The sequence below is a fragment of the Schistocerca nitens genome, chromosome 12 (genome assembly GCF_023898315.1).
Source record: "Schistocerca nitens isolate TAMUIC-IGC-003100 chromosome 12, iqSchNite1.1, whole genome shotgun sequence".
NCBI classification, from domain to species: Eukaryota; Metazoa; Arthropoda; class Insecta; order Orthoptera; family Acrididae; genus Schistocerca; species Schistocerca nitens.
The window spans coordinates 108,200,662-108,224,360 of NC_064625.1; the positions used below are offsets into that span (position 1 = coordinate 108,200,662).

At 46.9% G+C, this 23,699-nt stretch overlaps 1 protein-coding gene across 3 annotated transcripts in view; it reads right to left on the reverse strand.

Moving 5' to 3' along the window:
- The window catches only part of LOC126215038 (multiple epidermal growth factor-like domains protein 11), a 111,701-nt gene that overhangs the window by 34,264 nt on the left and 53,738 nt on the right, over positions 1-23,699 (reverse strand). For all 3 annotated transcript variants that reach the window (XM_049941675.1, XM_049941676.1, XM_049941674.1), the window contains exons 3-4: positions 22,872-22,999; positions 14,505-14,635 (exon numbers count right to left, since the gene is read on the reverse strand). In XM_049941675.1, the coding sequence (XP_049797632.1) occupies positions 14,505-14,635; positions 22,872-22,999 (259 nt within the window). The remainder of the gene's footprint in view (positions 1-14,504; positions 14,636-22,871; positions 23,000-23,699) is intronic.

Genomic DNA, 23,699 nt, shown 5'->3' on the forward strand with positions numbered 1-23,699 from the left:
ATCTGTCATCATCAGAATGGGAAGAAATTACATGTGGTGTCCCACAAGGATCCATCTTAGGGCCATTGCTTTTTCTTGTGTACATTAATGATCTCTCATCAGTTACACTGCCAGAAGCAGAGTTCGTTTTGTTTGCAGATGACACAAGTATGGCAATAAATAGTACGTCGAGTGTAGTTCTAGAAAGATCTGCTAATGATATTTTCATGGATATTAATAAATGGTTTAAAGTCAACTCACTGACATTAAACTTCGAAAAGACTCACTATAGGCCGGCCGATGTGGCCGTGCGGTACTAGGCGCTACAGTCTGGAACCGCGTGACCGCTACGGTCGCAGGTTCGAATCCTGCCTCGGGCATGGATGTGTGTGATGTCCTTAGGTTGGTTAGGTTTAAGTAGTTCTAAGTTCTAGACGACTGATGACCGCAGAAGTTAAGTCGCATAGTGCTCAGAGCCATTTGAACTCACTATATGCAATTCAGAACCTGTAAGAGGTTTCCACCCAGCATATGCATAAAGTACGAAGAAGAGCAGATAGAGGTGGTTGACAGTCTTAAATTCCTGATAATAAATTCAGTTGGGAGGAGCACATCACAGAACTGCAGAAACGCCCTAACAAACCTGTATTTGCAATTCGAGTGTTAGCAGACATAGCCGACATAAAAGTGAAAAAGCTAACATACTTTGCCTACTTTCATTCCATAATGTCATATGGTATAATATTTTGGGGTAACTCTTAAAGTCAAAGAAAAGTCTTCAGAGTCCAAAAGCGTGTAATACGTATTATTTGTGGAGTAAACTCACGGACGCCCTGTAGAAACCTCTTCAAAGAACTGGGTATACTAACTACTGCCTCTCAGTATATTTAATCCTTAATGAAATTTGTCCTAAATAATACGAGGGCGGTTCAGAAAGTAACCTCCGATTGGTCACAGTGCGGGTTGTGGGGGGAGTAGCGACGCCATCTGTGCGTTCACGCACTCAACAGGTCAGTCGGCATCAAGCCGTGGTCGAGTGAACGTCGTACCTGCGCTAGTTTAGTTTTTGTGGCAGTTTGAAATGTGTGCTGCAATAGAAAACCCCGCCAAATGTGAAGTGCGTGCTGTCATAAGGTTTTTTACGGCCAAACGATATTCTGCAGCAGCTATTCATCGTGAGCTTTGTGCCGTGTACGGACCAAGAGTTATGAGTGAAGGAGTTGTCCGTGAATGGGTACGTTTATTTAAAAGTGGACGAAAAAACGTTCATGATGAAGAGAGGAGTGGTAGACCATCATTGGTGACTGACGAACTCGTTCAGACAGTTGATGCAAAAGTTCGTGAAAATCGACGTTTCTCAATGTCGAAGTTGTCTACTGGTTTTCCACAGATTTCTAAGACTCTCTTGTACGAGATAGTGACAGCAAGATTGGGTTACCGTAAGTTCTGTGCACGATGGGTGCCCAAAATTCTTACCGACCACCACAAAACTCAAAGAATGGTCTCTGCGTTAGACCTTCTGTCACGTTATGAGGACGAAGGAGAACCATTGTTAAACAGAATCGTGACCGGTGACGAAACCTGGATTAAGTACGTGAACCCTGAGACAAAAGAACAATCAAAGATGTGGGCACATTCAAATTCGCCTACCAAACCAAGAAAAGCCTCGCAAGATTTTTCTGCCAGAAAACTGATGGCAACGGTGTTTTGGGATGCCAAAGGGGTGTTGTTGGTTGAATTCATGGAACGTGGTACGACCATTAATCAAGACGTGTACTGTGAAACAATAAAAAAGTTACGACGGGCTATACAGAACAAACGCCATGGTATGCTGACTTCCGGTATCGTTTTTTTGCACGATAACGCCCGTCCTCACTCTGCTCGCAGAACAACGGCCCTTCTTGAGTCCTTCAAGTGGGACGTTATCAACCATCCACCTTACAGCCCAGACCTGGCGCCAAGTGATTATCACCTCTTCATGCATTTGAAGAAATGGCTCGGGTCACAGCGGTTTGATGACGACGAAGAGTTCAAAGATGCGGTCACAGGCTGGCTCCAGGCACAAGCGGGTGATTTTTATGCAGAAGGAATTTCAAAGCTTGTGAAGAGATACGATAAGTGCCTCAATCGCTATGGAGACTATGTAGAAAAATAGTGCAAAGATGTAGTTGTAAGATGTATATATTAAAATATTTTTATTTAACTTGGTGTATTTTTTTAAATCAACCGGAGGTTACTTTCTGAACGGCCCTCGTATATCTCTTTTGCCAACAAACAGCTCAGTTCATACATACAATACCAGGAAAAAAAAATGATCTGCACAAGGACTTAAAAGCACTTACTTTAGTTCCAAAAGGGGTCCACTACTCAGGAACACTCGTCTTCAATAATTTGTCAACAAACATAAAAAATTTAGTTACAAATAAAGATCAGTCTAAAAGGAGCCTGAAAGACTTACTAGTGGTCAACTCCTCCTACTCCATTGACGAATTTTTTAATAGAAACAAATGAGGACCCAGTAAATTCCATACAAACACAGCCCCCACCAGCTTCCATAGAGCCTTATTGACAATTTGGGTCCATGGCTTCATGAGCCACACTCTAACCTACCATCAGCTCTTACCAACTCATATCAGGACTTACCTGACCAATCGTCTAGTGTGAATCTGATGTGGCCATGAGCCCAGAACAGGCGCTGCAGGCGATATTATGCTTTTAGCAAAGGCACTCGCATTAGTCGCCCTCTCTGATAGTCCATTACTGCCACACTTCACTGTCCTGTCCTGTCCCAACGGACACGTTCGTTGTATGGCCCACGTTGATTTCCAACAGTGTTGCTTGTCTGTCAGCACTAACAACTCTATGCAAACACCACCACACTAGCTCGTTACGCGATAGCCGTCGACCACTGCGGTCTCCACCTGTACGTCACGTGGTGGGGGATCTGAGCTAACAATAGAACCGGTTCGCAGTCGCGTCGGAGCTCTGGTGCAGTGAGGGTCGAGCTTCGCGTATTACGTTGTTTGTGTGCCCGTGACACTTGTGAAAACGCTGAAGATGGATCGCTCGATAGAACAGCGGTATGAAATCAAATTTTGCTTTCGCTTGGGCAAAACTGCTTCGGAAACTTTTGCTATGATTACGGAGGCCTACAAACAAGACTCCCTATCAAGAGCTCAAGTGTTCCGGTGGTTTAATGAATTTAAAAACGGGAGGGAATCCGTTGAAGACATGGAACGATCTGGACGCCCTTCAACGAGTCGTGTGGATGAAACGGTGGCCAAAGTGAAAGAACTCCTGGACTCCGACCGTTGTTTAAGTCTCAAAATGATCGCCGATGATGTCTCCGTGAGTAAATTTACGGTTCACCAAATTGTTACGCAAGATTTGATGATGAGGAAAGTTTGCGCAAAATTGGTTCCCCGAGTGCTCACCGCCGAACAAAAGCAACGAGTGGACGTTTGCCGTGAGATGTTGAATGATTTGGAAAATAATCCACACTTTTTAGACAACGTAGTAACAGGCGACGAATCGTGGACATTCCAGTACGACCCGGAGACGAAAGCCCAGAGCTCGGAGTGGCACACACCGGCATCCCCGCGGCCGAAGAAAGCAAGAATGTCAAAGTCCCGCATCGAGACAATGCTGATTGTGTTTTTCGACAAGCGGGGGTTAATTCACAAAGAGTTTGTCCCTCAGGGGAAGACTGTCAATGCCGAATTCTACAAAGAAGTCCTTCAGCGATTGCACAGAGGCGTCAAACGGAAGCGACAGGACCTTGCTCAACGCTGGCGTCTCCACCACGACAACGCTCCGGCGCACACAGCGTTCCTCGTGACCTCCTACTTGACCCGAATTGAAGTTTTGCCACAGCCACCATACAGCCCTGACTTGAGTCGTCCTGATTTCTTCCTGTTTCCGAAGGTCAAAAGATGCCTGAAGGGTCATCGTTTCGGCGATATTCCGAACATCCAACGTGCTGTCACGAAGGCACTAACTGGGATAACTCAAACGGACTACAGTGGGGCCTATGAAGCTCGGAAAACGCGCTGGCAACGTTGTGTCGACGCCCAAGGCGAGTACTTTGAAGAATATTAACGTTTTGTACAAATTGGATCAATAAATTTGTTTTTCTAGACTGAGTCTCATTACTTATCTACCACACCCTGTACGTGCTGGAAAGGGGCGGGGGATAATGCCTTAAATTTGGTATTTTCGGCATACTCTTACATCTGTGGATCTCGGAATATTGAATTCCCTCAAGATTTCTGAAACAGAATGCGTCTAGCTTCAACTACCATTCCGCGTTCAAAGTCTGTTAGTGCGCATCGTGTCGTCATAATCACACTGGAAAGCTTTTCAAATGAATGACCTGAGTACAAGCGACGTCTTGGCCAACGCACTGCCATTTCCTACCTTGTCTACGCGATACAGCCGCCATCTGTATATATGCACATCGCTATCCTATGACTTTTGTCGTGCTGCACAGGTACTATAGCAGCTGATCTTATATCTGACACTACATTTTAATCCCGGGTTCGATTCCCGGCGGGGTCAGGGATTTTCTCTGCCTCGTGATGACTGGGTGTTGTGTGATGTCCTTAGGTTAGTTAGGTTTAAGTAGTTCTAAGTTCTAGGGAACTGATGACCATAGATGTTAAGTCCCATAGTGCTCAGAGCCATTTTTTTTGTGAAGACAGAGACGCCAGCGACGAAAATGAGGGCTTATCAGGTCAAAGTACTAGAAATCCACTAGCCAGGCCGATAGTCATTATGGACCAATGATATCCCGTAAGTTTCAAGCTTTGTCCCCTTTTTCTTACTTGTTAAATACCTTTTAAACTTTAAATGCGTTTTGCTCTACACCATGTTTTTCGGCGTGGTTGTCGTCGCCATGCTATAATTTTCATCCGATATTAATGTCTTTTGGTCTCCCTGGAAGAAAATCGAATTCAGTTCATCGTAGAGGATTTTTATACGTTGATATTTAGTATCTTTTTCGGACAAAACAGAGAGAGCCAATAAATTGCCATTTTTTAAATATCTACAATCCCCCCCCCCCCTTTTTCTTCATATCCCAACGATGAACGATGAACTAACTTTACATTTGTAAGAACCGGAGTGATATGATAACTTCATGTTTCTGATAACCCCACCCGGAGCTACAGCAGGAAACGTCAATCTAACTCCTTCCATAGCTGCGTAGGGAATTCCCAATTACACAGTGAAGATATTAATATTTGTCAATAAAAAATGCAAATAAAAACTTCAATGTATGCTTTATTCATTGCAGCCAAACCCATTTGTCTACTACATTCTAGTACAGAGGAAAGAAAGTCCTAGATTTGATCTCTGTTTTCGTTCGTCACCAGGTCTTTCCTCCCTTAATACAAAACATTTTAAGTTAACAGCAGGATTATTGTGCTCTGGCATTTACGTATATTTATGGTTTTTACAATAACTATGTAGAATTATTACATCCATTTACTAAGTTTATGTCAGTGTAACTCCCACATATGACCGTTGTTAAAAACTGTGCAGATGATCCCACATCCAGAGGTGACAAAATGTCATGAACTGGAACAAGTCTTGATATATGAAACGCGTTTGATTAAGTCAATAATTACTCATACATTGCACCACAGAAATTTTTCATGGGATGTATATTTCACGGCATAGCTGGTTTAGTTCCAGTTTAAGAAAGAGGAAGCACAAGGACTTTCAGTATCGGGAATAGGGCAGCCACATCATCCGCAAAGCGAGAGATCAGAATGCGCGTTCGGCAGAGTTCCATCGAAGGTCCAATACTGTTCCGTCTCTTAACGATCTATCATTTTGTTTGATTCACGAGAACAAAATAGTGCTTTTTTTAGGATGCTACAGAAATCAAACTGCAAAATACACTCCTGGAAATTGAAATAAGAACACCGTGAATTCATTGTCCCAGGAAGGGGAAACTTTATTGACACATTCCTGGGGTCAGATACATCACATGATCACACTGACAGAACCACAGGCACATAGACACAGGAAACAGAATATGCACAATGTCGGCACTAGTACAGTGTATATCCACCTTTCGCAGCAATGCAGGCTGCTATTCTCCCATGGAGACGATCGTAGAGATGCTGGATGTAGTCCTGTGGAACGGCTTGCCATGCCATTTCCACCTGGCGCCTCAGTTGGACCAGCGTTCGTGCTGGACGTGCAGACCGCGTGAGACGACGCTTCATCCAGTCCCAAACATGCTCAATGGGGGACAGATCCGGAGATCTTGCTGGCCAGGGTAGTTGACTTACACCTTCTAGACCACGTTGGGTGGCACGGGATACATGCGGACGTGCATTGTCCTGTTGGAACAGCAAGTTCCCTTGCCGGTCTGGGAATGGTAGAACGATGGGTTCGATGACGGTTTGGATGTACCGTGCACTATTCAGTGTCCCCTCGACGATCACCTGTGGTGTACGGCCAGTGTAGGAGATCCCTCCCCACACCATGATGCCAGGTGCTGGCCCTGTGTGCCTCGGTCGTATGCAGTCCTGATTGTGGCGCTCACCTGCACGGCGCCAAACACGCATACGACCATCATTGGCACCAAGGCAGAAGCGACTCTCATCGCTGAAGACGACACGTCTCCATTCGTCCCTCCATTCACGCCTGTCGCGACACCACTGGAGGCGGGCTGCACGATGTTGGGGCGTGAGCGGAAGACGGCCTAACGGCGTGCGGGACCGTAGCCCAGCTTCATGGAGACGGTTGCGAATGGTCCTCGCCGATACCCCAGGAGCAACAGTGTCCCTAATTTGCTGGGAAGTGGCGGTGCGGTCCCCTACGGCACTGCGTAGGATCCTACGGTCTTGGCGTGCATCCGTGCGTCGCTGCGGTCCGGTCCCAGGTCGACGGGCACGTGCACCTTCCGCCGACCACTGGCGACAACATCGATGTACTGTGGAGACCTCACGCCCCACGTGTTGAGCAATTCGGCGGTACGTCCACCCGGCCTCCCGCATGCCCACTATACGCCCTCGCTCAAAGTCTGTCAACTGCACATACGGTTCACGTCCACGCTGTCGCGGCATGCTACCAGTGTTAAAGACTGCGATGGAGCTCCGTATGCCACGGCAAACTGGCTGACACTGACGGCGGCGGTGCACAAATGCTGCGCAGCTAGCGCCATTCGACGGCCAACACCGCGGTTCCTGGTGTGTCCGCAGTGTCCGGAGCAAGTATGGTGGGTCTGACACACCGGTGTCAATGTGTTCTTTTTTCCATTTCCAGCAGTGTATAAGGGCAGCCAAGATCTGCCATTCAACTCTGATAGCCAAAATGTAGAGCACCAGTGAATAAAATTTAAAAGCGTTGTAAAATGCTCCGTAAACCAATATGTGCCCAGTTAAAGCTGTTTATAGTGAAAAAGAGTCACTGTGGTTCTTTAGCCGCTTCGAGAACGTTCCTACAAAAGAAAAGAGACTTTTGCCACAGATTTAAGCGATTGGCAGTGCTTAGTTAAAAAAAACTGAACAAGATAAAATGAGTGTAGGAAGAGCAAAATATTTCCAACTGGTCTGAGTAAAATTCCTAAGAGTTTCTGGTCTTAGGTAAAGTCAGTAAACGGATCGAAACCAGCTATTTAGTCACTGTGATTAAAATACCGACCAATGGGAACGTATAGTGTGGCTCGTCCGTACTGTCCCTCATGCTGGAGAACGGCGGGGGAGAGAACAGCCGCGCGGTTAGAGGTGCCATGTCACGGATTGCGCGGCCCCTCCCGCCGGAGGTTCGAGTCCTCCCTCGGGCGTGGGTGTGTGTCTTGTTCTCAGCATAAGTTAGTTTAAATAGTATGTAAGTCTAGGGACCTATGACCTCAGCAGTTACGTCCCTTAGGAATTCACACATTTGAACACTTGATAGAGAACAACTCAGGCTATCTTTTTCCAACAATGCAGTATGGTAGAGGTTCCGTAGTAGTGACAGGTGTGAATGAGGCCTATAGTTAGACATAAAAGAAGTTTACCAGAGAAAGTTATGAAATCATATTAATTTACCAAATTCGTGGAGACATAAGAAAGGAAGTGTAAGTCGCAAAAGTGATATGCCCTAACAAAAATGAAATAATGCACCATTGAAGATTACATTTTCTCAAGTTGTGTTGTTGATTCTTCACAGGTCCTATAGTTGCAAGGAAAAGACAACAACCTGATGGCTGTGAACTCATTTTGTGTAACCAATTGGCGGAGTTATCAGCTAAAGACTGTCGCCTAACAAAAGACTACAAAGAGCACATTGCTTGCGCTTTATGAGGCTGATTGTCACAATTTTTGTCGAACATCGTCCGAGGGGATGAAGCATTGGTTCATCACTTCGAATCGGAAACGAAATCGCAATCCGTGGAGAAGCACCACACCACCAGGCCTCCAAAGAAAAAGTTCGAAGCCGCATGCTCAATCATTAAAGTCATGGCGATGGGCTTCTGGGACTCTGAGGGATTTATTCTATTGTTTATTAAATTCTCCAGCCAAGTCAATGTTCCCTAGTTTGCTCCAAATAAACAAATACTCTTCTGCATTGAGCTACTTCTTTCTTCTTATAGACAAAGTAAAAGTGTAGCTGACTCCCAGAAGACCAGAGGTTAATAGGAGCCACACGTGCTCGTGCGGTCTTATCTCTGATGCCTCACGCAATTTTAGCCCGGCACGGGTCCAGTAATACTAGGGAACCGGGTCTTGGGCACGCAACCCGCTCAGCGCCCTCCCCCTAAAAACGACTCGACCCACTAGTAGCAATGCCTGCTCGGCATGCCTCAACCAACTAGTAGCAATGCCTGCTTGGCACGCCTCAGCCCACTAGTAGCAATGCCTTCTTGGCACGCCTCAGCCCACTAGTAGCAATGCCTTCTTGGCACGCCTCAGCCCACTAGTAGCAATGCCTTCTTGGCACACCTCAACCCACTAGTAGCAATGCCTGCTCGGCACACCTCAACCCACTAGTAGCAATGCCTGCTCGGCACACCTCAACTCACTATTAGCATTTCCTGCTCGGCACACCTCAACTCACTAGTAGCAATGGCTGCTTGGCACGCCTCAACCCACTAGTAGCAATGCCTGCTTGGCACGCCTCAACCCACTAGTAGCAATGCCTTCTTGGCACACCTCAACCCACTAGTAGCAATGCCTTCTTGGCACGCCTCAACCCACTAGTAGCAATGCCTGCTTGGCACGCCTCAACCCACTAGTAGCAATGCCTGCTTGGCACACCTCAACCCACTAGTAGCAATGCCTGCTTGGCACGCCTCAACCCACTAGTAGCAATGCCTTCTTGGCACACCTCAACCCACTAGTAGCAATGCCTTCTTGGCACGCCTCAACCCACTAGTAGCAATGCCTGCTTGGCACACCTCAACTCACTAGTAGCAATGCCTGCTCGGCACACCTCAACTCACTAGTAGCAATGCCTGCTCAGCACACCTCAACTCACTAGTAGCAATGCCTGCTCAGCACACCTCAACTCACTAGTAGCAATGCCTGCTCGGCACACGTCAACTCACTAGTAGCAATGTCTGCTCAGCACATCTCAACTCACTAGTAGCAATGCCGGCTTGGCACGCTACATTGGGCACCTCAACAGGCTTAGTCTTGTTCAGGGGCATGCTACATCTAGCATGTAAGCACACGCTAAAAGTGTACATAAGCGAATTTAAAAAAAAAATGGGAGAGATAAGGAAAGAAGATAAGGAATATTTATTGTCTATAGTAGAACATGCAGTCACCAGTAATCTTTATTAAATTTTCCAGCCAAGTCAATGTCTAACGCTGTCAATGTCTTGTAGATAGCACCACTGTGCCACCAGTGCCGATGGTACCCATGTCGCAGAGGCACGTTATCTCACAGTGAATGTAGCAAGCCAACACCCAGTGAACGCCCAGAGCTAAATATTCCTTATCTCCTTTCCTTATCTCTGCCATGTTCTTTTTTTTTTAATTCACTTACATATGCTTTTAGTGTGTGCTTACGTGATAGGTGTAGCGTGACCATGAGCAGGATCTCCAGCTTGTCATGGCGCCCAGCGTAGCATGCTGAGCGGGAATTGCTACTAGTGAGCTCAGGCATGCCGAGCAGGTATTGCTACTAGTGAGTTGAGGCATTTGAAGATAGAGGGTGGGTGCAGTGCGGGTTGCCTGCCTCTGGCCTGCCCCAGCTGCCCCAGGCCTGGCTGGCTGCCTAGTATTACTTGAACCATAGAGACGACTTCAGCGTGTTCATCAATACAAAAATGCAAACGAACTTCTCACTGACAATGCAAGACCGCATCCAGGAGGAGTTCACAAAACTTCACACGACTTTCCTTACTCATCCACCCTACAGCCATGATGTCGCACCTTCCATCTGTTTAGCCCCAATGAAGGGTGCACTCTGAAGGAAGCACTACGTAGATGATGGCGATGTTATTCATGCAGTGCAGGCATACAGACCCAATATGGTAGCTATTTGTAGCCAAAAGAGTGGGGAATGAGGTGGTGCAGTGGAATCCTGAAAAATACCAATCTGCTTTTAGGAAAAAAATACGTGTTACATTAATTACTAAACGCCGATGGTATGATGCCGGTGGATACAGTACAGTACGTTCGAACTACAGATTGTCTACAGTAAAGGCAGTCCTTCATTATAAACTTTTGAATCGTCATTGCTTTTCTTTTACTGCGGTCGAAGGTAGGCGAAACGCTGCCCTGGTAGAGGATCTCTGCAGAGAGCTATTCCATGACAGGAACTCTTTTCGTGCTTGAGGAAACTGGAAGCTTCAACCCAAGGACACTGAGTCCTCATAGACTTTCCATAGACAAAGCCGCACACGTCAGTAGTCCCCCTTCTGCTGCAGTGGAACAGACGTTCAACTCAAGGCGGTTGAGTGAACGTTAAAAAAAGAAGAGAGAGAGAGAGAGAGAGAGAGAGAGAGAGAGAGAGAGAGAGAGAGAGAGAGCCGTGTGCGGCTCGCATTGACGCCGTTCATAGCTTGGCATCTTATAACAGCGATAGTGGCGTCTCCTTTTCTTAGTGTGTTCACTGGCGCCACTATGTTTGCCCGCCTTGTCTGTCCATGAGTGGCAGCAGCAGCACTTATCGATAGCGCGTACTATGGTACCATCTTTGGAGCGGCCTCTAGTATTCCCGGGCCGTCGTGTGTCCAGAGAGTTGAGTTGGGGCGGAGCAGCAGTGAGGGCCAGACAGCCACCGCTGGCGGCACACATGGACTGTCCAACGGAAGGATGTGGTCGCGAGAGTTTCAGTTGAATGGACCGTGATATTAGAGTAGTGCAACTTTCACCTGTGTGTGTGTGTCTGCCTGTCGAAGTGCCCTCATGGCAGTGTCCATATTGGGATCTTTTCCGTGCCTGACTTGAGTGAGGTTGGTCGTTCGGTCGGTCGTCGCAGCGCACGACGTGCATTAGGTTTTTCGACCGGTCCTCGCTTCTCTGTGTTTGTGCCGACTTCGTCCGTGTTGTTTCACAGCGGCTGGATTGTAGTATTGTTTGAGACACTGTGGAGTCGTCTTCGCGGATCCGCGTGTTCTTGTGTGGCTTTTAATGGCCAGTTACAGGGTGTTTCAAAAATGACAGGTATATTTGAAACGGCAATAAAAACTAAACGAGCAGCGATAGAAATACACCGTTTGTTGCAATATGCTTGGGACAACAGTACATTTTCAGGCGGACAAACTTTCGAAATTACAGTAGTTACAATTTTCAACAACAGATGGCGCTGCAAGTGATGTGAAAGATATAGAAGACAACGCAGTCTGTGGGTGCGCCATTCTGTACGTCGTCTTTCTGCTGTAGGCGTGTGCTGTTCACAACGTGCAAGTGTGCTGTAGACAACATGGTTTATTCCTTAGAACAGAGGATTTTTCTGGTGTTGGAATTCAACCGCCTAAAACACAGTGTTGTTGCAACAAGACGAAGTTTTCAACGGAGGTTTAATGTAACCAAAGGACCGAAAAGCGATACAATAAAGGATCTGTTTGCAAAATTTCAATGGACTGGGAACGTGACGGATGAACGTGCTGGAAAGGTAGGGCGACCACGTACGGCAACCACAGAGGGCAACGCGCAGCTAGTGCAGCAGGTGATCCAACAGCGGCCTCGGGTTTCCGTTCGCCGTGTTGCAGCTGCGGTCCAAATGACGCCAACGTCCACGTATCGTCTCATGCGCCAGAGTTTACACCTCTATCCATACAAAATTCAAATGCGGCAACCCCTCAGCGCCGCTACCATTGCTGCACGAGAGACATTCGCTAACGATATAGTGCACAGGATTGATGATGGCGATATGCATGTGGGCAGCATTTGGTTTACTGACGAAGCTTATTTTTACCTGGACGGCTTCGTCAATAAACAGAACTGGCGCATATGGGGAACCGAAAAGCCCCATGTTGCAGTCCCAACGTCCCTGCATCCTCAAAAAGTACTGGTCTGGGCCGCCATTTCTTCCAAAGGAATCATTGGCCCATTTTTCAGATCCGAAACGATTACTGCATCACGCTATCTGGACATTCTTCGTGAATTTGTGGCGGTACAAACTGCCTTAGACGACACTGCGAACACCTCGTGGTTTATGCAAGATGGTGCCCGGCCACATCGCACGGCCGACGTCTTTAATTTCCTGAATGAATATTTCGATGATCGTGTGATTGCTTTGGGCTATCCGAAACATACTGGAGGCGGCGTGGATTGGCCTCCCTATTCGCCAGACATGAACCCCTGTGACTTCTTTCTGTGGGGACACTTGAAAGACCAGGTGTACCGCCAGAATCCAGAAACAATTGAACAGCTGAAGCAGTACATCTCATCTGCATGTGAAGCCATTCCGCCAGACACGTTGTCAAAGGTTTCGGGTAATTTCATTCAGAGACTACGCCATATTATTGCTACGCATGGCGGATATGTGGAAAATATCGTACTATAGAGTTTCCCAGACCGGAGCGCCATCTGTTGTTGAAAATTGTAACTACTGTAATTTCGAAAGTTTGTCTGCCTGAAAATGTACTGTTGTCCCAAGCATATTGCAACAAACGGTGCATTTCTATCGCCGCTCGTTTAGTTTTTACTGCCGTTTCAAATATACCGGTCATTTTTGAAACACCCTGTATTTAAATGCTACCTGCGTTCTGGTGTCGGTAGTGGGGCTTCGGACGGAGCAGCGAGGAGGTCCGCAGCGTGAGGGCAGGTTCGGACTGCTGGCAGCGCGCAGGCACTGTCGGACTGAGGGGCTCTAGCCGACGACCGAACCCAGGACGTTCCAAGTTGAGTGGACTGTGTCCAGTAGTGAAACCCCCACTGTTTGCGATCTCGCTGTTGTTTGCGTGTTGCTGCTCCCGGGGTCGTTGAGACCAACCGCAACAAGTGGAGTCTGTCTGTTTGGCTGAAGCTATAAGATGCTTTCCTACTGCTTGATGTTAGTTTGCATTTAGTTTTATTACTGCTGAAGTGCAACCAGCGGTATCTTGCTGCCTAGTGGCCGCAAACGCTCCAGTTACCTGTCCTGGAGGTTAGCGTATTTTGCGGCAGCGTACTTTCCTCGTCTTGCCGATGCTGTCCAGCGTGGCGCGTAGTTTGTCAGCTTCCTTGATTGAGGGTATGGATAACTGTTTTCTTTGTCTACCTCGGTTATAGTGGTTCCTTCTGCCTTTTGGTGTTTCAAACACGGTATTCTGGAGACGCAGTGCTGTCTGTCACTTCGCTTTCACCTGAATTATTCCATCGTTGGACTGGTTATCTGGTGTTATGTGGATTTGCCAAGAAGGTTGATCGGCTTTTAAACCGTCTCTATTTTGAGTTGCCATCCTTAGGTGAACACTACACTTTGCTGCCTGTCTCACCGTTTACACAGCTGGGGGTCACCTTCCTCAGGTCGTCCTAGGGAGCACTGTCTCTGCATTACTCCATCTTATGTGGTCAAGTTGTCATAATTATTTAATATTTACCCTAATTTGTAACTGCCTTCCTCACTTTTAATTCAGGCCTTCAGCCGTTGAGTATTCTGAAATTGCTTGTGGCCTTCAGCCGGGGAATAAATTTTGAACTTTCTTAATCCGGTCTTCAGCCGATGGGTGTGTGTAGCATTGTGGCCTTCACCCGACCAATAATTTGCAGTTCTTTCTTAGTAAGGTCTTCAGCCGTCAGTGTAGTAAAATTTCTTAAAAAAGATTGTTGAGAGTTATTTTGTAAATAAAGTGTACGTGTTTTCTGTGCGACCAACGGTAACTGATTAGGCCCCGGCCACACCTTTCCTGCTTTCCTTAAATCCCACGTCTCAAAAAAAAAAAAAAAAAAAAAAAAAAAAAAAAGGCAGCGTGCTATTTAAAAAGCTCGTACAAAGCACAGTGATGCTCTAACCAACCTCCGGGCGGTCTTACACTGTATTAATTGGCTGCTGCCAGGGATTTCCGTGTTCCTGTAGTGCTGCACTGTGGAGAGAGAGAGAGAGAGAGAGAGAGAGAGAGAGAGAGAGAGAGAGCCTGTACACTTACTCACCTCGCTTCTCGTATCCCGCGTCGCACGTGCAGGTGTTCAGGTCGGTACACGAGCCGTGTTCGCAGCCGCGGGCTTCGCAGGGCGACAGGCACGTTCCGTTGGTTCGCGTGTATCCAGACTTGCACGTGCAACTGAAAAATACGAGGCCGTTTACCGACATTTGCAGTGAAGGCAGGTGTAACTCAAGCAGCCGATTTCGGTCAAATAATTCGAAACTGTGTTGTGAAAAGGAAGCCGTTACCTTGTCAATCAGCTAAAAACTGTGTGTATCTTTCCTGATTAGAGACATCTGATCTGAAGATGTAAACACACAAAGTATGATGAATAGACGATTATGTAGTAACCACGTTTTTATGCAGTTAATGATTTTGGTACCGGCCGGAGTGGCCGAGCGGTTCTAGGCGCTGCAATATGGAACCACACGACCGCTACGGTCGCAGGTTCGAATCCTGCCTCGGGCATGGATGTGTGTGATGTCCTTGGGTTGGTTAGGTTTAAGTAGTTCTAAGTTCTAGGGGACTGATGACCTCAAAAGTTAAGTCCCATACTGCTCAGAGCCATTTGAACCATTTGAATGATTTTGGTGAGATCAAGAGAGTTTCGCGCTTTTTTGAACCCAAATTGGGCGAGAAAAAACATGTGTTCTCATTTTAATTGCTTATTCTAGGTGAAACATTGTAAATTACCTAAACCAAGTGTTTTTCTCCATTTTTTCACAAATTTGTGAAACAAGGCAAAAAAAAACAGTATTTGTTTCGTTAAAAATGTGTTGCATTACTTATTGAACGCCCCTAGCACATCATCTCAATGAAGACTATAACCAACTTTGTGCCAAACGTTTGTTTTTTAAATGGTTCAAATGGCTCTGAGCACTATGGGACTTAACATCTATGGTCATCAGTCCCCTAGAACTTAGAACTACTTAAACCTAACTAACCTAAGGACATCACACAACACCCAGTCATCACGAGGCAGAGAAAATCACTGATCCCGCCGGGAATCGAACCCGGGAACCCGGGCGTGGGAGTTTGTTTCTTACTTTCATTATGTTGTGTCATACGGGGTCATATTGCAGGGGTAACTCGTCAGACCGAGTAAAATTTTTTAACGTGTAATAAGACTCATTTGTGGTGCAAATTCAGCAGCTTCATCTAGAAACCTGTTGAAGGAACTTTGTATTCTAACCAATCCTTCTCAGTATATTTATTTATTAATGAAATTTGTTGCAAGTGATATATCTTTACTGCCAGCCAATAGCTAAATACATAGTATCAATACTAGGAATAAGAACAATCTACATAAAGGGGTTAAGTCACTTATCTTGGTCTAATAAACAGGAAGACGACATTTTCAATAAAATTAAACCGTTAAAAACTTGGTTTCAGATAAAGCACAGTTTGAAAGACTTTTTGGTTGACAGCTCCTTCTCTTCTATAGGTGAATATCTTAAAAGTGATTGTTAGACCACCTGAAGTAAAAAATCTCTGTTTGATTTCACTTTTGATAGCACTTGGTCACAAGAGTCAAGATTAGGTATTTTGTATATAAAAGGTTATTGAAAGTGCATAACTATGTTTAATTTTGACAGTGTATTAATTCTGTAAATATTAACAGTTCCCATTTACCATAATGTACACTGGTGTCCAAAATTAAAGGAACAAATCGCTATTTCCCCGTTCTGAGTTTACCTCATGGTATAATTGAGCCATGTTGTGGCTCGCGTTGGTAGTTTGTAATAGGGACAGTGGCTCTCGTTTTCTTCTTGTGTTTACTGGCGCCACTACGTTTGCTAGCGTTGTCTGTCCACGAGTGGCAGCAGCAGCGGTTATCGACATCTAGTGCCGCGGTACTAACTTTGGAGGGACATCAAGTGTTTTCTGCGTCAGAGTGTGTCGGGCGTTTCGGTTGGGACGGAGCAGCAGTGAGGTGGAGCAAAAAAATGGTTCAAATGGCTCTGAGCACTATGGGACTCAACTGCTGTGGTCATAAGTCCCCTAGAACTTAGAACTACTTAAACCTAACTAACCTAAGGACAGCACACAACACCCAGCCATCACGAGGCAGAGAAAATCCCTGACCCCGCCGGGAATCGAACCCGAGGAGGTGGAGCAGCCCATGGACATGCCGGGACCTCTGGTGGCACGCAGGCACTGCCGGATCGAGGGGCTGTAGTTGCGACGCCAACAACCTCGCTGTCCACTGGACCCAGGACCTTTGAGTTGAGTCAACATTAACCCAGCAGTGAAAGCTCCACTATTTTGAGATCATGCCGTTTGTTCGAGCGTTGCTGCTCGCAGGGTAGCTGAGACAAAGAGGAACGAGTGGAGTGTTTGGGGTTGGCGAAATTAATTAGTCGTCCTTCACTTCTTATTATTAATCACTGAAGTGTTATTATTGGTGAAGTTCAACCAGCGGTATTTTTCTGCCTAACCCCCCCCCCCCCTCCCCCCCATTACCTGCCTGGAGGTTAGCGTATTTTCGCGGCAGTGTACCTTTCCTTACGTTGCCGCTGCTGTCGGGTAAGGCGTGTAGTTCGACAGCCTCCTTGGTTGTGGTTCGGATTTTTTTTTTTTTTCTTTTGGACTACCTTGGTCGTAGTGGTTCCTTCTGCTTCTGGATTTTCTAAACATCGGATATTGAAGACGCAGTGCTGTCCGCCGGTCCCGCCTTGCCATTGTGTTGGTTACCAGACGTTAGGTAGATTTTGCAAGAGTGCTGGCCTGCTTTTAAATTGTCACTAGTTTGAGTTGCCATCCAATTAAGTGAATACACCTCAAGGCTGCCTGTCTCATCGTTTATGAAGTTGAGCGACTTTCCCAGCTCGATCCTTGGAACACTGAGGCACAATTCTCTCTTGATTTGGTCAGATTGTGATGATTGTTTTTTTAAAAAAAAGGGCCTTCAATCGACAAATAATTTGGATTTCTTCTCAATAAGGCGTTCAGCTGTGAGTGCAATTTGTCTTAAGAATTTTTAATTACATATTGTGTCTTAATAGTGAAAATTTCATGATTGTCCTTTGTTATAATATTTTAGCATCTCTTGGAGAAGCTTAACTCGTTCTTAAGAATTTGCTATCCAGGCCTTCAGCCCTGAAATTGTTTTTCGTTTATTACTATTGGGGCCTTCAGCCGACAAATAACTTGAGTTTCTGGTCAATAAGAACTTCAGCTGTGCAACTTGCTTGAGAATTTGTTTTATTAGACATTGTGTCTTAACTGTCATATCTGATAATTGTTCCTCATTGTCAACCTTATTTGCAATTATTTCCAAATAATGTGTACGTGATTTTTTTTTTAAAAAAAATACACTCCTGGAAATTGAAATAAGAACACCGTGAATTCATTGTCCCAGGAAGGGGAAACTTTATTGACACATTCCTGGGGTCAGATACATCACATGATCACACTGACAGAACCACAGGCACATAGACACAGGCAACAGAGCATGCACAATGTCGGCACTAGTACAGTGTATATCCACCTTTCACAGCAATGCAGGCTGCTATTCTCCCATGGAGACGATCGTAGAGATGCTGGATGTAGTCCTGTGGAACGGCTTGCCATGCCATTTCCACCTGGCGCCTCAGTTGGACCAGCGTTCGTGCTGGACGTGCAGACCGCGTGAGACGACGCTTCATCCAGTCCCAAACATGCTCAATGGGGGACAGATCCGGAGATCTTGCTGGCCAGGGTAGTTGACTTACACCTTCTAGAGCACGTTGGGTGGCACGGGATACATGCGGACGTGCATTGTCCTGTTGGAACAGCAAGTTCCCTTGCCACTCTAGGAATGGTAGAACGATGGGTTCGATGACGGTTTGGATGTACCGTGCACTATTCAGTGTCCCCTCGACGATCACCAGTGGTGTACGGCCAGTGTAGGAGATCGCTCCCCACACCATGATGCCGGGTGTTGGCCCTGTGTGCCTCGGTCGTATGCAGTCCTGATTGTGGCGCTCACCTGCACGGCGCCAAACACGCATACGACCATCATTGGCACCAAGGCAGAAGCGACTCTCATCGCTGAAGACGACACGTCTCCATTCGTCCCTCCATTCACGCCTGTCGCGACACCACTGGAGGCGGGGGTGCACGATGTTGGGGCGTGAGCGGAAGACGGCCTAACGGTGTGCGGGACCGTAGCCCAGCTTCATGGAGACGGTTGCGAATGGTCCTCGCCGATACCCCAGGAGCAACAGTGTCCCTAATTTGCTGGGAAGTGGCGGTGCGGTCCCCTACGGCACTGCGTAGGATCCTACGGTCTTGGCGTGCATCCGTGCGTCGCTGCGGTCCGGTCCCAGGTCGACGGGCACGTGCACCTTCCGCCGACCACTGGCGACAACATCGATGTACTGTGGACACCTCACGCCCCACGTGTTGAGCAATTCGGCGGTACGTCCACCCGGCCTCCCGCATGCCCACTATACGCCCTCGCTCAAAGTCCGTCAACTGCACATACGGTTCACGTCCACGCTGTCGCGGCATGCTACCAGTGTTAAAGACTGCGATGGAGCTCCGTATGCCATGGCAAACTGGCTGACACTGACGGCGGCGGTGCACAAATGCTGCGCAGCTAGCGCCATTCGACGGCCAACACCGCGGTTCCTGGTGTGTCCGCTGTGCCGTGCGTGTGATCATTGCTTGTACAGCCCTCTCGCAGTGTCCGGAGCAAGTATGGTGGGTCTAACACACCGGTGTCAATGTGTTCTTTTTTCCATTTCCAGGAGTGTATATGTTCTCTGATTGCGAAGAAAATTAGCACATTTACAGAGTATTTTTCACAAATTATAAAATACAGATTGCGGAACGCGGCAAATCCGCGTCCGCTTTTCATGCAATAGAAACAGTAAAAGGTAAAGCATTTGTGTTGAAACAACGGACTTCTTTTTATATGATTAATCGATACGTGTACATAGGCGTTTACAGCCACCGCACAGGAGCGGCAAAGATAAATAATAATAGATTCTGTCTCTGCTATGCGACGGTTCATTTCTTTTACATCACAATTGTTTGATAACTTCAGGCCACCAGGCTTTTACTATTGAGCGTGCACTAACGTTTGTGAGGCGAAAATTACTAATATTACAGTCTGTTCGATCTCCCGATTTGAATCCCATAGAGCATGTCTGGGATGCTCTAGGGAGACCGGTTGCATCTCGTCAGGTTCCACGAACCACTGTCCAAGACTTCTGAACAGCTCTGCAGGTACAATGTGCCTCAGTGCCTCAACATGAGATAGATGACAGCATTCAAAGCATGCATCGTCGTCGTCACACAAGTATCGCTGCCAGAGCTGGTCACACGTCATACTGAGCACATTAACCAGATACCTGTGAAAATCTGTTAATTAGGAAAAAGCGAACATTATTATTATCATCGATGCTTCAGCCGTTTACGTTCTGTGTTCATTACATTATTTCTACTTTACTATCATCTGTTCACATTCTTTTGTTGCAAAATTTCCGTTTGTTGCATTAATTTTGAACAGGAGTGTAGCCACCTATTTCGACAGTCTCCTAACAAATGATCAATGTAGTGAGTAATATATTCATATGTTTTACGTTATACTTTAACCTGCAAGAAATAGCCGAGAGCGCTAATGCACTGCTTCCTGGACTCGGGTAGGCGCGCCGGCCTCGAATCGAATCCGCCCGGCGGATTAACGACGAGGGCCGGTATGCTGGCCAGCCTGGATGTGGTTTTTAGGCGGTTTCTTGCATCCCGCTAGGTGAATACCGCGCTGGTCCCCACGTTCCGCCTCAGTTACACGACTCGCAGACATTTGAAAACGTTCGCACTATTTCATGACTTACACTAGATGCAGACAGCTGGGGTACACTACGAGGTGTTCTAAGGCCTCCGATATTTTTCCTCCGGACTGGAAAGAGATAGAAACATGCGCATTGTTTTAAAATGAGGCCGCGTTCATTGTCAATACGTCCCAGAGATGGCAGCACCGTACGGCAGATGGAATATTACCGCCAGCGGCGAGAATGAGAACTGTTTTAAATACTTAAAATGGCGACGTTTTCCTTACTTGAACAGCGTGCAATCATTCGTTTTCTGAATTTGCGTGGTGTGAAACCAATTGAAATTCATCGACAGTTGAAGGAGACATGTGGTGACGGAGTTATGGATGTGTCGAAAGTGTGTTCGTGGGTGCGACAGTTCAATGAAGGCAGAATACCGTGTGACAACAAACCGAAACAACCTCCGGCTCGCACAAGCCGGTCTGACGACACGATCGAGAAAGTGGAGAGAATTGTTTTGGGGGATCGCCGAATGACTGTTGAACAGATCGCCTCAAGAGTTGCCATTTCTGTGGGTTCTGTGCACACAATCCTGCATGACGACCTGAAAATGCGAAAAGTGTCATCCTGCTGGGTGCCACGAATGCTGACGGATGACCACGCGGCTGACCGTGTGGCATGTTGCCGAGCAATGTTGACGCGCAACGACAGCACGAATGGGACTTTCTTTTCGTCGGTTGTGACAATGGATGAGACGTGGATGCCATTTTTCAATCCAGAAACAAAGCGCCAGTCAGCTCAATGGAAGCACACAGATTCACCGCCACCAAAAAAAATTTCGGGTAACCGCCAGTGCTGAAAAAATGATGGTGTCCATGTTCTGGGACAGCGAGGGCGTAATCCTTACCCATTGCGTTCCAAAGGGCACTACGGTAACAGGTGCATCCTACGAAAATGTTTTGAAGAACAAATTGCTTCCTGCACTGCAACAAAAACGTCCGGGAAGGGCTGCGCGTGTGCTGTTTTACCGAGACAACGCACCCGCACATCGAGCTAACGTTACGCAACAGTTTCTTCGTGATAACAACTTTGAAGTGATTCCTCATGTTCCCTACTCACCTGACCTGGCTCCTAGTGACTTTTGGCTTTTCCAACAATGAAAGACACTCTCCGTGGCCACACATTCACCAGCCGTCTGCTATTGCCTCAGCCATTTTCCAGTGGTCAAAAGAGACTCCTAAAGAAGCCTTCGCCGCTGCCACGGAATCATGGCGTCAGCGTTGTGAAAAATGTGTACGTCTGCAGGGCGATTACGTCGAGAAGTAACGCCAGTTTCATCGATTTCGGGTGAGTAGTTAATTAGAAAAAAAATCGGAGGCCTTACAACTTGAATGCACCTCGTACTTCCGTCCGGGTGGGATCGGGGTGGCGCCAGGAAGTGCATCCAGCCACCCTCTGCCATTAACACTGCCAAATCCGCACTGACGAGGCCGACCCTGCGTTGGAGCGGGTTAAAGGCCCCGAGAAAGAGATAGAAAGTTTTACGTTATACTTTCCGATTTGTTCCACACCCACGAGAATCACCTCATTTTTGGGTCTGTGGAACGAAAGGCCAAACTGATCTAATCCAAAGAACACGACGGCTCTACCACATCTATCTACATCTACATCCATACTCCGCAAACCACCTGACGGTGTGTGGCGGAGGGTACCTTCAGTACCTCTATCGGTCCTCCCTTCTATTCCAGTCTCGTATTGTTCGTGGAAAGAAAGATTGTCGGTATGCCTCTGTGTGGGCTCTAATCTCTCTGATTTTATCCTCGTGGTCTCTTCGCGAGATATACGTAGGAGGGAGCAATATACTGCTTGGTCCTCGGTGAAGGTATGTTCTCGAAACTTCAACAAAAGCCCGTACCGAGCTACTGAGCGTCCCTCCTGCAGAGTCTTCCATTGGAGTTTATCATCTCCGTAACGCTTTCGCGATTACTAAATGATACTGTAACGAAGCGTGCTGCTCTTCGTTGGATCTTCTCTCTCTCTTCTATCAACCCTATCTGGTACGGATCCCACACTGGTAAGCAGTATTCAAGCAGTGGGCGAACAAGCGTACTGTAACCTACTTCCTTTGTTTTCGGATTGCATTTCCTTAGGATTCTTCCAATGAATCTCAGTCTGGCATCTGCTTTACCGACGATCAACTTTATATGGTCATCCCATTTTAAATCACTTCTAATGCGTACTCCCAGATAATTTATGGAATTAACTACTTCCAGTTGCTGACCTGCTATATTGTAACTAAATGATAAGGGATCTTTCTTTCAGTGTATTCGCAGCACATTACCATTCCCTGCACCGTGCGCCAATTCGCTGCAGATCCTCCTGCATTTCAGTACAACTTTCCATTGTTACAACCTCTCGATATACCACAGCATCATCCGCAAAAAGCCTCAGTGAACTTCCGATGTTATCCACAAGGTCATTTATGTACATTGTGAATAGCAACGGTCCTACGACACTCCCCTGCGGCACACCTGGCAGTGTTTTATGGAAGGTGATTGGCGAAGCCTTGGCTCTCATAGTGTTAGTGCTGGGACACACGTCGGCGAGCGGCTTACCTGTATGGCTGGCTGCACTCCTCCCTGGGCCCACAGCCTCCTGGACAAACGGGGTCGCAGCCCCACAGGTCGGGGTCCCCATGGTAGCCGGAACAGCAGAAGCTCTTCTCCGAGTAGACCCAGTAGTTCTGCGGACACAAACCGCCAACAGAATATCTGCTCACCAACTGTTACTCCCGCCCTAACCAAAACGTACCGCACAGCCCATAAAAAACAACTGGCCAAGTGCTCGTACAGGGTGTTTCAAAAATGACCGGTATATTTGAAACGGCAATACAAACTAAACGAGCACCGATAGAAATACACCGTTCGTTGCAATATGCTTGGGACAACAGTACATTTTCAGGCAGACAAACTTTCGAAATTACAGCAGTTACAATTTTCAACAACAGATGGCGCTGCGGTCTGGGAAACTCTATAGTACGATATTTTCCACATATCCACCATGCGTAGCAATAATATGGCGTAGTCTCTGAATGAAATTACCCGAAACCTTTGACAACGTGTCTGGCGGAATGGCTTCACATGCAGATGAGATGTACTGCTTCAGCTGTTCAATTGTTTCTTGATTCTGGCGGTACACCTGGTCTTTCAAGTGTCCCCACAGAAAGAAGTCACAGGGGTTCATGTCTGGCGAATAGGGAGGCCAATCCACGCCGCCTCCTGTATGTTTCGGATAGCCCAAAGCAATCACACGATCATCGAAATATTCATTCAGGAAATGAAAGACGTCGGCCGTGCGATGTGGCCGGGCACCATCTTGCATAAGGCATGCCAAACCTAAAACAACGCAAAATCCCCAAGACTGGCAAAGTTTTGCAGAAGGTC